Source organism: Macrobrachium rosenbergii, chromosome 44 (genome assembly GCF_040412425.1).
Source record: "Macrobrachium rosenbergii isolate ZJJX-2024 chromosome 44, ASM4041242v1, whole genome shotgun sequence".
NCBI lineage: Eukaryota > Metazoa > Arthropoda > Malacostraca > Decapoda > Palaemonidae > Macrobrachium > Macrobrachium rosenbergii.
The window spans coordinates 44,607,550-44,620,534 of NC_089784.1; the positions used below are offsets into that span (position 1 = coordinate 44,607,550).

Sequence of the window (12,985 nt, forward strand, 5' to 3'; positions counted from 1 at the left end):
CAGCCATAGCTCTCACAATTAGCTTTAAATGCAAACCCCTTCCCAACCAAAATTCCCATTCAGCTAGCACTAAATTCTGATGAATGGAGAAATGACCATATTTTTTACATCAAACAGAACCTGGTATCAGCACTTGGTAATAGCAGTCTTAGAAGCTAGATAGCAAGATGTTAGTACACTTATAAAATATTAGTAATGAGAGGCATTTGGTTATGAACCAAGGAATCTTTTCCACCTGTCACAGGGTTTCAACATAGAACATTGTTATAAAACCATGTGAGTTCAACAAGGTAATCTCTCTTGAGAGGATATCAATTTTGATTCTGTCATTGTTTTTAGCAATTCATGAACTCCATGTGTTCTTTGTCCTATTACAACCATTAACTACTGCTTTTCGAATGGATCCTCTTCCCTTTTAATCACATGCCTAGTCCATCTCAATCATTTAGTCCTCAGTCTGTTCACCATCTTCTTTACACATCTCCCATCAATTTCATTTGTAATATCTTCTAATTCACTTTAGCCCTTTGTAGCCATCTGTTCAGAGTATCCCTCATTTACTTTCAAGCGTCCACATCTCTGCTATGTAGTTATTCATAGTACAGGTCTTATACATAAATTTAAAAACTTATGGGAAGAGTAAAAATTTATGAGGTATGACATTATTATGGATCATAATATTAAGGATGGCACACAAAACACTTTAATTGCAACCAAATGTCCAGCTGTTTTACTCACTAAGTTTTCAGACGCAAAGACCGTCACAGTCTCTTTTTAACATTACACTACAGGATACTGTTTACAGATGGATAAAATGATAACTGATATTGAAAAGGCTATTACACTTTGTGAAGTAACTATAGTCTTTTCCCATTACTGTTTGTGCTGGTGATGACTGTACATAAATTATACTTTTGTGCAATTGCATTCATTATACATTCATTGACTGACCCTCTTGAAAACTGTTACAATATTCTTGGGTATGAGCTAAACTAATAAAAATCCAGCATTCAAGCACACATGGAATTTTTTAAATACTTTAAAATCACTGTATCCTTATTACTGTACATCTTTTGTTAGATTCTGAATAATAAACATTAATCTACTTACCTGTTAAAGACCTGACAGCACTTGGATGAATAACATTTTTGGAACCAGACTTGTGACAAATCAGTTTGTAATTCATTTAATCTATTATATGGTGATAATGAGAACAAACTAGCAAGTTTAATTTAGAAATTATGTCAGTCATTGATCACCCTATAAAATAATGAATTCTCTTAATTTTGCAATACTGCTTGGCATTTATTTAAAGAGTGCCAGTACAGTAACAACATATCTACTACGCAGTTATATAATATACGTATGCCATTTCGGTACTCCTTACCTGAATTTATGAAAAGAGGAAAACAGAGCCCTTTTATACAGTTTATGATGTTTTTATTTAGGTTTCCTCAGAATCTCTTTTCACTAATGACAACAGCTTTATTCCATGAAGAGCTACACAATGACAATGAAATATCAAATAACTTCACCAAAAACATTACTAGTGCATAATTCACAAAATTAGGAGAGATATTGTCATTTACTTGATGATTATCAATTTTAGCAAAAGTTAACGATAATTAGCACTTTTCCTAAATATAAAGACTTGAAGTTTTTCATATGGATAATACTTAGCAGCAGCTGATTTGGTCTCTGAAGTTTGGCAGCAATTAATGGAATTTAATGGTGGCAGGTAAATGAGTGGCGAAGTATTGCAAATTATCTTTGACTTTACATAGAGACTCATGCTTTTGGTGGGAGGTTTTGTCTCATAAAACAAGACAGGCACTCTTCTGAAGGAATCAGCACCTAATGTTATAAATCTGCATTGTACAAGATAGCTTGTACCAAAGGTGAGAAACTCAAGGAAAGATCTTTCACCGCCCAGAAATAACAGCTGCCAGGCCAAGTACAGTATATTTAACAAGGGAGGACTGAGTTCTGAACCATACTACACAGACGGGTTGAGTCCTGTGCCAGAGTGTTCTTCGCAAAGTTGAACCACCCTCTGAAGGCTGCCAATAACATCTGGGTATACCTGTGCAGGTTTGCAAACTTCACCACTAAAAATACAGTTTTTTTACTCAGTTCTCTAAAGCAACCATGGAGTCAACATATATGCTGCTCTGGCAATAATTGGTTTACTGATAGCAACATAACATAAGGAATGCCTAAAATAGACTTCCAGTGAATGAGTGGCTGTTATTCTTTTTGAGATATGATGTTAACAAAGAATAAACATAGAGTACTATCACTTTATTTGTTCCATTAGTATATTGAGAATTATTTTGTTCTCATTTCAAAACTGAATTACTTACATGATGCATAATCACGAATTGATGCAAATAGGCCTCTTCTTGTTTTACATTACTTTGCTAGACTGAATATTTATTCTCATTTAAAAACTGACCTGTATATATGGTTTATAGCCACGAATAAACATACGTACATGGACAACCAAGGACACTGTCTTTTTCAACAACAGAGTCCCTCTCCTTTAGTTTTTTAACTAATTTAAAATACGCAGTCTATTTTTTTTTTAATCTGTTATAATCATCTTTGGATTTTACTTGCCCAAGATAAGGCTCATTCTTATAGATTTCAGTGAAATCTTCAAGACATTCAGGAATGATGCTGCCACTTTCATCCTTCATTGTACCCAATTATTTTTCCCATGGAAAAATTGCAAAACTTATACATGTATATTAATATGATGTCCACATTAATTATTTTTAAAAAATAAGCATATCCAACACACCATTAATTTACGTGCAAAAATTTTTAACTTAATAAAGCTGGGGCACTTCCTGTTTCTGACTAGAAAGTACTCTCCACCCAAGGACGGGAAGAGAACCGAGCAAAAATGGTGGCCTCCACAAACTAATGTTCAGGCGTATCTGTGTATGTCATTTCGAGGCAGGAATATCGATTACGAAAAACTATTTGCTCAGGCCATTTGCACAGGCAGAAAAACACTGTGCAGGTTGTTAACATTAACATTCAGCTTTGTCTGCACAGGCCAGCTGCTGGCAGACCCGTGTAGGTATACCTGAATGTTAGCAGTGGCCTTGAGAAAGACTCGGGGAGAACCTGTCGTTCTTGTAAGGGAACAGGGTATCCAGGGCAATAAACAGCAGTATTGCTATCCTAGGATGAATGATTAACATTCTCCACCTGCTCTCCCTACCAGATAAAGACAGGACCAAGAGAACACACTGTTTGATTTGAGCCTTCTGATAAATGCCCAGTTGTATAGCTCACCTGCACCTGCTAGGCCAGCATAAGCACAGTTAAAAAGAGACCCAATTCCCAATATATCTCTTCTCCAACCTAAGTCCAGCCATGAACCCTAGGCAGGACATGTATTCATCCTGATAGCATTAAGGAAAGCTACACTGGTGACTTGAGCACCACTACAGGACCAAGGAGCCTTTGGCTTATTGACATCCAGTATGCCTGGCTTCTTCCTTAAAACCAATTACAAACCACCTGAACTGTTATTTGCAATTCCTAAAGCACAAGTGGAAACCAGGTCTTTCCCTCACTAAAGAGAACTGAAAGACTGCTCAAGCACCCAAGATAAGAAAGGGAGGTACCTTGCTTTCCTTCCAGGTGACCATTGCTCAAGCACCCAAGATAAGAAAGGGAGGTACCTTGCTTTCCTTCCAGGTGACCAGCAGTTCCAAGGAAGTGATAAGCACTGTAATCTGACTGCAGCATCAGTGGAGTACTAATAAAAGTTCTGGTTGTTTCATGACCAATTCCTCAAAGAAAGGAGCGGGGTGAGGGAGATGACTGAATCCTGCCTATATCTCGAGGAGAAAATAAGGGATGGGTAGCCACCACCCACCAAGGAAAGGCCTCCTGAAGGAACCATGACAGACTGTCTGACCGAAGTCATGTTGGAGTAGCCAAGAGGGTAATATCAAGGGATATCTTGTATAGAATTCAATGATTACTACAAAGAGATGTTCCCCCTCCTTCCTGGATGTGTCTGGAAGAGAATTAACCTGAAGGCTAGGAAGGAGACACATACACAAATGTTGGTTCCTCTAGATGACTGCTTAATTAGAAAGACAGCTTCTCAAAAAGCATCTCACTAATGCAGGATGACCATGATTGTTCCAAGTCTACTTTTGCAGGAAAAGGGTTGAGGCTATCAGTGTCAAGAAGGGTAAGCACATAAGCACTTCCTTCAATAAGCAACAGGGAATGAGTATTAGTCAAACAAACTGATAGTAATGAACGTGGAGCACTACCTCTGCCCTCTGATCTAAAGAAAAAATGTGAGTGAGGGCTGGATCTGGGAATGGAGTTCAAAAAGGAGAGTGGACCTTTCACCTTCTACAGACTATACCATAATCTATCCAAAAGTTGTTCTGACCCATCCCCACTGACTGTGAAGTGGTATGAGAAAAAGAAGGTAAAAAGTTTAGTATATTAAGATTATTTTTTGAAGCATGGCTGAAGGTGTATGCTTATGAAAATCTTTCCCTACTCTGTTCTCAGCAATGCTACTCCTGTCTCCCTCCCAACCCACATCTAAACTGAGACTTGCAGTACAGAGTGAGGATTCATCATGAATCCTCATGGGAAAGGATACCCTGACTCATAAATAAGGCAACAATACAGAAGTTAGCTGAAATGCTCTCTACCCTTGAAGGAGCATAAGGTGGACTTCAGGGGTGATTCAATCCAGAAAGAATCCATCAAGCAGAGAGAAAGAAGGGAGCATTTTTCCCACTGCCAACGGGTACTCCATAAATCTTGTCTTTGTAGAATGAGGAGAGAGATCTCAGGTCTTGATGATGTAAGCCTCTTCACAAAGAAATTAATGGTAGTATAGGAGGAAACCTTCAAAAGTGTAGGAAAACTTGTGTGAGGTGTCTAGTAGTCACAAGAGAAATGCACAATTACCACTTCAAGAGAAGTTGGTAGTACCAGGGACCAATTCAAAAACAAAAGCCTTACTCAATGTGATAAGCCCAAGTAGGGCAGAGTCCCCTTGATAGATAGGGCAGTACTGTTTAATAAAGGTTTTTTGGCAACAGAGCACGCAGTAGCATGATTACAGATGCTCAAGGGGTAAAGAAAAGGAAGTCTCCTGATCCATGGACCAAGGGTGGTGATGCCTCTGGTTGAAACCCAGTGTATGTTCTGTAAAGCATACCTGGTGTTGAGAAGCACCTCTGGTCATTTTCCCCTGAATCTTACAAAGAATGAATGAAATTCATCACCTTGCAAAAGGAGCCTTCCAAAGCAATAAGAGAGACTCAAAAGACCACTGTTACTCCTGCATGGGGAACCATGACAATGAGTGTCTTGCAAGATCAAGACAGTCATAATCAGATGTTGTCAAAGGGACTATGCATGACCTCCTTTTCATTCCATGATCTAGAAAAGAAGCACAACCAGCCAAGCTAGCTCCACTATTAGATCTACTCGAGCAAGAGCGTGAACTACTTGTCTGTCCTGTGCGGAGAAATGCCAAGAGGTGCATGGGCTGGGTCGACCCCAGACTGCGCATCTTCTGACTTGGATCCAGGGCAAAGCATGGTCCATGCTGTGCACACTCCAACGTGGCACCAGGCCAGTACCAAACACAGAGTATGACCATGATAGTGACCAAGGTACTGGTCTTGGGCAGGTTACAGGATGGACTGGACATGCCCTAAAGAACCAGCACAACCAGTAGTCTGGAGAAATTCACTCTTCCCTTCTTGTTTCCAAAGAAGCACGCACACACACACACACAGGAAGAGTCAGGGTTGGTCCTCCTTTCCCTAAAAGATCCATGAAGGTATGCTGATAAACAAATGTGACCAAGTACACTTATACCGCTACAGCCCATCATAATACCGAGGAGATGGAAGGAAAGGGTGAATGGGCATGGAATCACTCCACTTACAGTCATCAGCTTCTGCAGTAGATGCCTGGATCATTAATCATCCCTCAAAAAACCAATCAGATGACCAGGCACATGCAACCTTGTGCACCAGGAATCAGCCACGAGTAAACTCACAACCAACCCACCTCTATGTCCTGGGACAGCTACCTTTGCCATCATTCCCTGAAAAGACCAATCAAGTGACCAGGAACAAGAGGAATCTGTATGTCTGGTGATCAGTCACAAGCAAGTTAGTGAACTGATCCACCAACTAACCTACAGTTAGTTGGTTCCATGAATGGTTACAGAAATTCACGTCACTCCTCAAAGGAGATCGATGGCTGTGCAAAGAAATCCTAGTTGGATGCAGAGTTGCATTATGAGCCTTCCTCCTGCACATCTTCCAATTTAGAGATGGGGAAGGCAAAGAAGAGGGTGAGGGGAAAGAGGATATGGTGAGGTAGAGGGGAATACACTTCTATGATCTCTCGTAACCACAAGTCCTTCCAACCTCTTCCAAGCCCACCAAGGATAGAGTCAAGACTGGCTCCCCAAAGGGAGAGGCACTGCAGAAGTTCTTGCCAGAGCAGCAACAGCAGTAAAGGAGCAACAAGGACATCAACCACAGTGGTCTCAGATGGAAACTCCAGCCAAAACATAAGAATCTACAGAGATCCACGGTGCTGAGCTGCAGGTCAGGGCAAAGTGCTCAAGGAAGGTAATGGGAAGATGAATCCCCTGTTAACCAGAGAGAAGTTCATAGCTCCAATAACTGATAGCACAAATGGGATGCCTCGTGCAGCATGGTATCGGACTGAGCACAGTACGTGTTGAGGGCTGATGGTCACACCAGGAACAGCCATCGACTATATAACACAAATTCCATAACCAAGTAAGGTCCAAGACCAGAGTAGCATTGGAGACATAGATTCAATGATGGCCAAAGAAAAGTGAGTGGGTGGTACCCCACCACTCGCCTACCTCCACCATTAATCACCACGCAGGAAAGCTTCAATGAACAAACCAGCTATCACTGATGGTTATCCCTATAAAAGACAAGTTTGTATTCTTGTAAGAAAAAAATGAAACCAGGAAGGCACAGAAAACTTAGACTACCTCTCTACATTGCAGCAAGACTGACATACTGTATATCCAACAGGTTAGCAAGAGGTTTTTTATTCCAACCCTATCAAAGATGTTTATTCTCACTTTGTTACCTTGGTTAGTGCCCTACCAGTAATATATACCAATTTAAAATTATCTATTTTCTTGACTCCTACCTGATGAGGATTGCAAAAAACAATAAGATCTGTATCCTCTCCCACAAAATTATTAGAAAAGATTGAGTAATTTAACTCCCAGTACTGTAATATTGAAAATGCTGGTTTAAGCATGCTTGTAATGAAACATTAAAAGCAGGATGTTTTATTCTTTCACCAAGTATTTTGCATTTTCTTCACTAGGAGAAAACATTTCACGTTTTAAACTGTAACAAACAAAATGTGTAAGAAAATATACATGATACAAAGTGCAAACTAGATTTTGGTGCCACTTAATATTGTAAATTTTTAAAGACAAAATGTTGTAAAAAACAGTTTCTGAAGTCCAGAATTGTGATTTAAATGTCTGCCAGAACACAGCTGTCAAACCATTGAGAAAACTTTACTAATGTAACTTTGGGCGTGTTCCAGGCTTTCGTGGTCCAAGATTGCTGGCATGATGCATTAATAGCAAACCACTTATTATCAAAACAGTTCCCATCCACCACAGGCTACGCACAACTTCACCAAACAACACCTGCCCTAAAATTGCCTGAAACGAAAAAAATCGTAAATTTGTTTTATATTTCATGTAAAATAATCTCCACTGACAGTTTTATATATGCATCTATAATAGATTTTGATAGGGAATAAAGTCAAATACAACAAAAACACATCATGGTAAGTACTTAAACAATATATATATATATAATATATATATATATATATATATATATGTGTGTGTGTGTGTATGTGTATATATATATGTGTATATATATATATATATATATATATATATATATATATATATATATATATATATATATATATATATATATATATATATATATATATATATATATATGCCAACATATAAGTCAACCCCTATAATTTTGAGGTGTGACTGGTTTAGACCTACATGTGCCAAATAAGACAACCCTCAAAGTAAGGGAACACCATGTCCAACCAACTAACGTCCAGGATCAATTTTATAGTATTGTACTTGCAAACTAATGTTGGAACATTCACAAAAGAAAAGAAAAATATGGACATGGTCAATATTCTATGCTTCCTTTTATTTTCCCCTAACCCAGATCTTGGTATACCATAAAACATCAAATAAATGCCAAAGCATCAGTAAAGAAACTTTAGTGACCAAACAGTTTGGTAGGCAGTAATAAACTAATTTGATGTATATTTTTATTTAGCAATGCAGGCTAAATGGGTAAATGCATGAGGAAAATCGATTAGCTGACACTGGAAATAGCACACATTAAATGGACAGAGCATTTGCCCAACATACAGTACATATCAATCTGATGTATCATTAATCCATCATTTCTTTGGTCCACCAAAAAATTTATGCTATACTATATCCCGTGGCCTACATTAACCATTGTATCACTGGTTTGGCATATCGTAAGTCTTAACACAGACATACAGATGGCTTATCAACTGAAGTAAAACTACTGTACAAAATTCATGGGATATATTCAAGTTGAAAATGTATTTTTTAAAACTCTGGGAACTCTGACTGGAATACTCAATAAAGGCCAAAAGACAACAGCCATTAATCACAGAGATGGATCAAGATGTGCTCAGAAAAAGTAGTAAAGTTTTGAAAAAGATATTGAATAACAATACTAACAAAGAAGGCAGATTTTAACAAGAATATATGAACTACATAGTTTCATATAACAAGCATGTGAACCTAAATATTTATTGTCCAAAGGGTTGAGACCTACTATAACAGCTCAATGTGAAGACTGTTTACTTTTACAAGTTTCACCTACAGATTAAAGTCAAAATAACATATTTTAAAAGTAATTTGTATATTCCTAGGTATATAAACCTTGTCTTTTAAACAGAAGCATCCTTCAGTGGCATCTGGAACATGTTGAACTTGGTGACAAGGTGGTAAAAGAGGGTGAGGGGAAGAATACTCGTACCTCTCACTCCCCGACTGACACTAGCTACTATTCGTTCGGCTGCTGTGACACAGCAGAGCAGCTGAAGTAGGTTTAAGTATCTAAAAGATGCTGGTTTGTTTACCTAAGTATATACAAATTACTTTTCAAATTCGTTCAACCGACTGGAGTTGAACGAAATGTTATAATTGACAGCTCCAGCACATGAGATGATAGGTCTGAATGGAAGATTATCTTTATGAGTTTTGGGAAGGCAATAAAAGGAAGGTAGTTTTGGGTTAATGACTTTAAATTTCTCCAGTAGTTCAGTGCTCTTTTTGTCTTTGCCAATTAATCTTACTTTTCAAAAAATTTGTGAGAACCTTTTGGAGGGGATTTTTCATTGATTTGTCATAGGTGTTAGAGTCACTAAGGAGTTGGTTGATTTTGTCGAGGTAAAAGTCTTTGTCCATAATCACGATTTTGCCGTCTTTGTCGGATCTACTTATTACAACATTTAATTTTTGTAGCAAGCGGATGGCTTTCATAAATCTACAGGGGACAGGGTATTTCTTATTAAGGTCAGCTGTTGCATTTTAGTAAGCTGCCTTTTTTAAACATCTCTCTTCTCGGCTGTAATTTTTGTCAGCTATGAATCTGTTAAAAGCAACAATGAAATCTAGGTTATTTCTCCAGTCTGGCATGAGGGCAAAGGATAAACCAAGGTTCAAAACTAAGTTAATGGTGAGAGGGGTGATTCATAAATTTAAAACTTTATCTCGTTGCTCAAGACTGTTTCAAGTGCTATTATTCATTAAGTTATTTAACTTATGGGAAAGAATTGAAAATACAAAGTGCAAGATCTTTGTACTATGCAGAGTGATACATGGAACCTAGTCTAACCTTCGTCTCCTCACAACAGACCACATGTACAGGTATCTGGTTTCATTTTGTTCTGACATTGCTGCCTATAATAGCTCGACTCATTCCAATAGAGTTTCCCATAAGATAAATAACTCAATAAGTAATAGCACTTGGAACAATCTTGAGCAACAAGATGAAGTTTTAAATTTATCAATCAACCACCTCACCATTAACCAAAACTTAGTTTTGAACCTTGGTTTGTCCTTTGCCCTCATGACAGACTGGAGAAATAACCTAGATTTCATTGCTGCTTTTGACAAATTCATAGCTGACAAAATTTACAGATGAGAAGAGATATGTTTAAAAGGCAGCTTACTAAATGCAATAGCTGACCTTAATAAGAAATACCCTGTCTCCCGTAGATTTATGAAAGCCATCCACTAGCCACAAATAATAGATATTGTAATAAGTAGATCCAACAAAGACGGCAAAATCGTGATTATGGACAGACTTTTACCTCGACAAAATCAACCAACTCCTTAGTGACACTAACACTTATGACAAATCAAGGAAAAACCCCCTCCAAAACGTCCTCACAGAATTTTTTAGAAAAGAAGATTAATTGGCAAAGACAAAAAAAGCATTGAACTACTGGAGAAATTTAAAAGTCATTAACCCAAAACTACCTTACTTTTATGGCCTTCCCAAATTCTTAGGCACATTTTCTCCCAGTCACATTAAATATTCTGAAGATTTCTGTCACAAATTCAAAGATGCACATACATCACTTCACAACATAAAACTTTTAAGTTTAGAAGTACCAGTACAGGACGTTCTACAGTTTTTGAGGGAAAAATTAGCCCCCTATTCAGATCATTTCCCACTAGCCCTAGATAAAATAATAAAGTTAGTTGAATTATATGTATCAAATAACATCTCTTCATTCGGAGAGTCATTCTATAAACAAAAATTTGCATGCAGCATGGGCAAGACCTTTAAGTCCTGTTTTAGCCAATCTATACATGGAATATTTTGAAACTGTAATAACAGACTCAATAAAACCTAAAGACATGCTATGGGTGAGATATGCAAATGATATCTCCAACATTTTGGGATAATAAGTGGGGCAATTTCAATGAATTTCTTTCAAAATTCAATGCATTAGTGCCTAGCATCAAATTTAAAATTGAATAGGAAACAGACAACAAAATTTACCACATACAGAAAACCAAATTTCTCTCTGTCATACATCCATTTTTATAGATATCATGACATCTCTATCAAAATTGGCATAGCCGGCAATTTATTCTTAAGAGCCTTACAGATTTGCTCCCCGGATCTCCTGGAAAAGGAAATTGAACTAATCCGTAAGCAGCTGTCATCCTTAAATTACCCTGACCATTTAATTGAGAAATCAATCCACAAAGCAAACACTATTTTCTACCATAGCAAGACCAGAGAGACCCACAACAATAAAATAAAAATCCCACACCTGGACAGGATCAAAACACTGACAGACACTTGGAAACTCTAGCCCTTTTGCTTTTACCTACTCAGACACCTTACCTTAGCCAAATCCCTGATTAACGTCCAACAAAAGCCAGTCCCCAAAGACACAGGAGTTTACGAAATCCCTTGCCTCGACTGTGACCAATCTTATATCGGTTTCAGAGGCAAATCACTCCCCCAAAGATTAGCACAGCATAAACGTTCAGTTAGGTACAGAAAACAGAGCTCAGCTATTTTTAACAACATAAATAACCACAACCACAGAATAAACTGGAATATGTCTCATATAATTTATAGCATCAATTGTCGGTTCAAAAGCCAGATGGTGGAATCAGCCCTGATTAAACAAAGAAATGCAGTGAATCTCTCAAGAGGCACCTGGGATTCAGATATTATAGATAAAATCTTCCTCCAAACAGCGATCAAGAAGATTAAAGAGAAACTGTCAACTGGAGTCACTTAACAGCGGACCTATGGATCTTCTGGTATAAATACCACTTTTCTGTAACTTTTTCTCATTAACTATTTGCCTGAGGAAAGAGACAATTTGGTCTCTGAAATACAGTCTTTATTTTCCACATTTTGGCATTTCTATGGGCTCCTTATATATATATATATATATATATATATATATATATATATATATATATATATATATATATATATATATATATATATATATATATATATCAATATCACACATTACCACAGGTTTCGACTTTATTTCCAAGCCATTGACGAAGGACTGATACAGAGTATGAGAAGTCACAAATATATATACTACAGGAACAGTACTGACGAACATACACAACCGTTAGAGACTACATATCCCCCCTCAAGCTGGTGTCGAGATAGGAGTGGCCTTCAAAACTCATTTGGCTAAAAATCACAATACACTCTCAGGGGACAATGCTGATAAACAAACCATACGCGACCTGAAAGGTGTCAGGGAGGCGGAGTTTGGAAACTCATTACTACTGCTACCCCTGTACTGTGTTTACAAATATGATAATCTTATTTTCATACATCTCTACTGCCTACCTTAAAATTTAAACAATTTACAAATTTCTTTTGATATTAAAGGATCAAGTTTATACATCCCTTGACTGATATTCATATTATGGTTGTAACTTTCTTTTATAAAGCTAGATTCAATGATATTCCTTTCCAGTGCATTATTAGAATGTACAATCCTTTTCGCCCCTTCCCAGTTGATAGCGTGAGTGTTCTCACTAACATGTACAAATATAACACTGTTCCCTTGTGCATATCTCACACATTTCTTATGCTGTTCAATTCTTTTTTCCAGTGCCTTCCCAGTTTGGCCAATATAAAAGTTTTTACAAGACTTACACGGAATTTTATATACACACCCTTTAGTATTGTCATGGGAGTTCTTGATAAGTACATTTTTCATTGTTTTATTGTTCTTAAATGCGACATTAACACCAAAATTCTTAAGAAGATGAGGGATATCTTTCATATTATTATTATAAGGCAGAACAAGCAAATTT

At 37.4% G+C, this 12,985-nt stretch overlaps 1 protein-coding gene across 3 annotated transcripts in view; it reads right to left on the reverse strand.

Annotated features, from left to right (window-relative positions):
- Positions 1–1,418: 1,418 nt before the first annotated feature.
- The window catches only part of LOC136829553 (transmembrane protein 42), a 271,989-nt gene continuing 260,422 nt past the window's right edge, over positions 1,419–12,985 (reverse strand). For all 3 annotated transcript variants that reach the window (XM_067088393.1, XM_067088394.1, XM_067088391.1), the window contains one exon: positions 1,419–7,744. In XM_067088393.1, the coding sequence (XP_066944494.1) occupies positions 7,598–7,744 (147 nt within the window). In that variant the 3' untranslated portion in view covers positions 1,419–7,597. The remainder of the gene's footprint in view (positions 7,745–12,985) is intronic.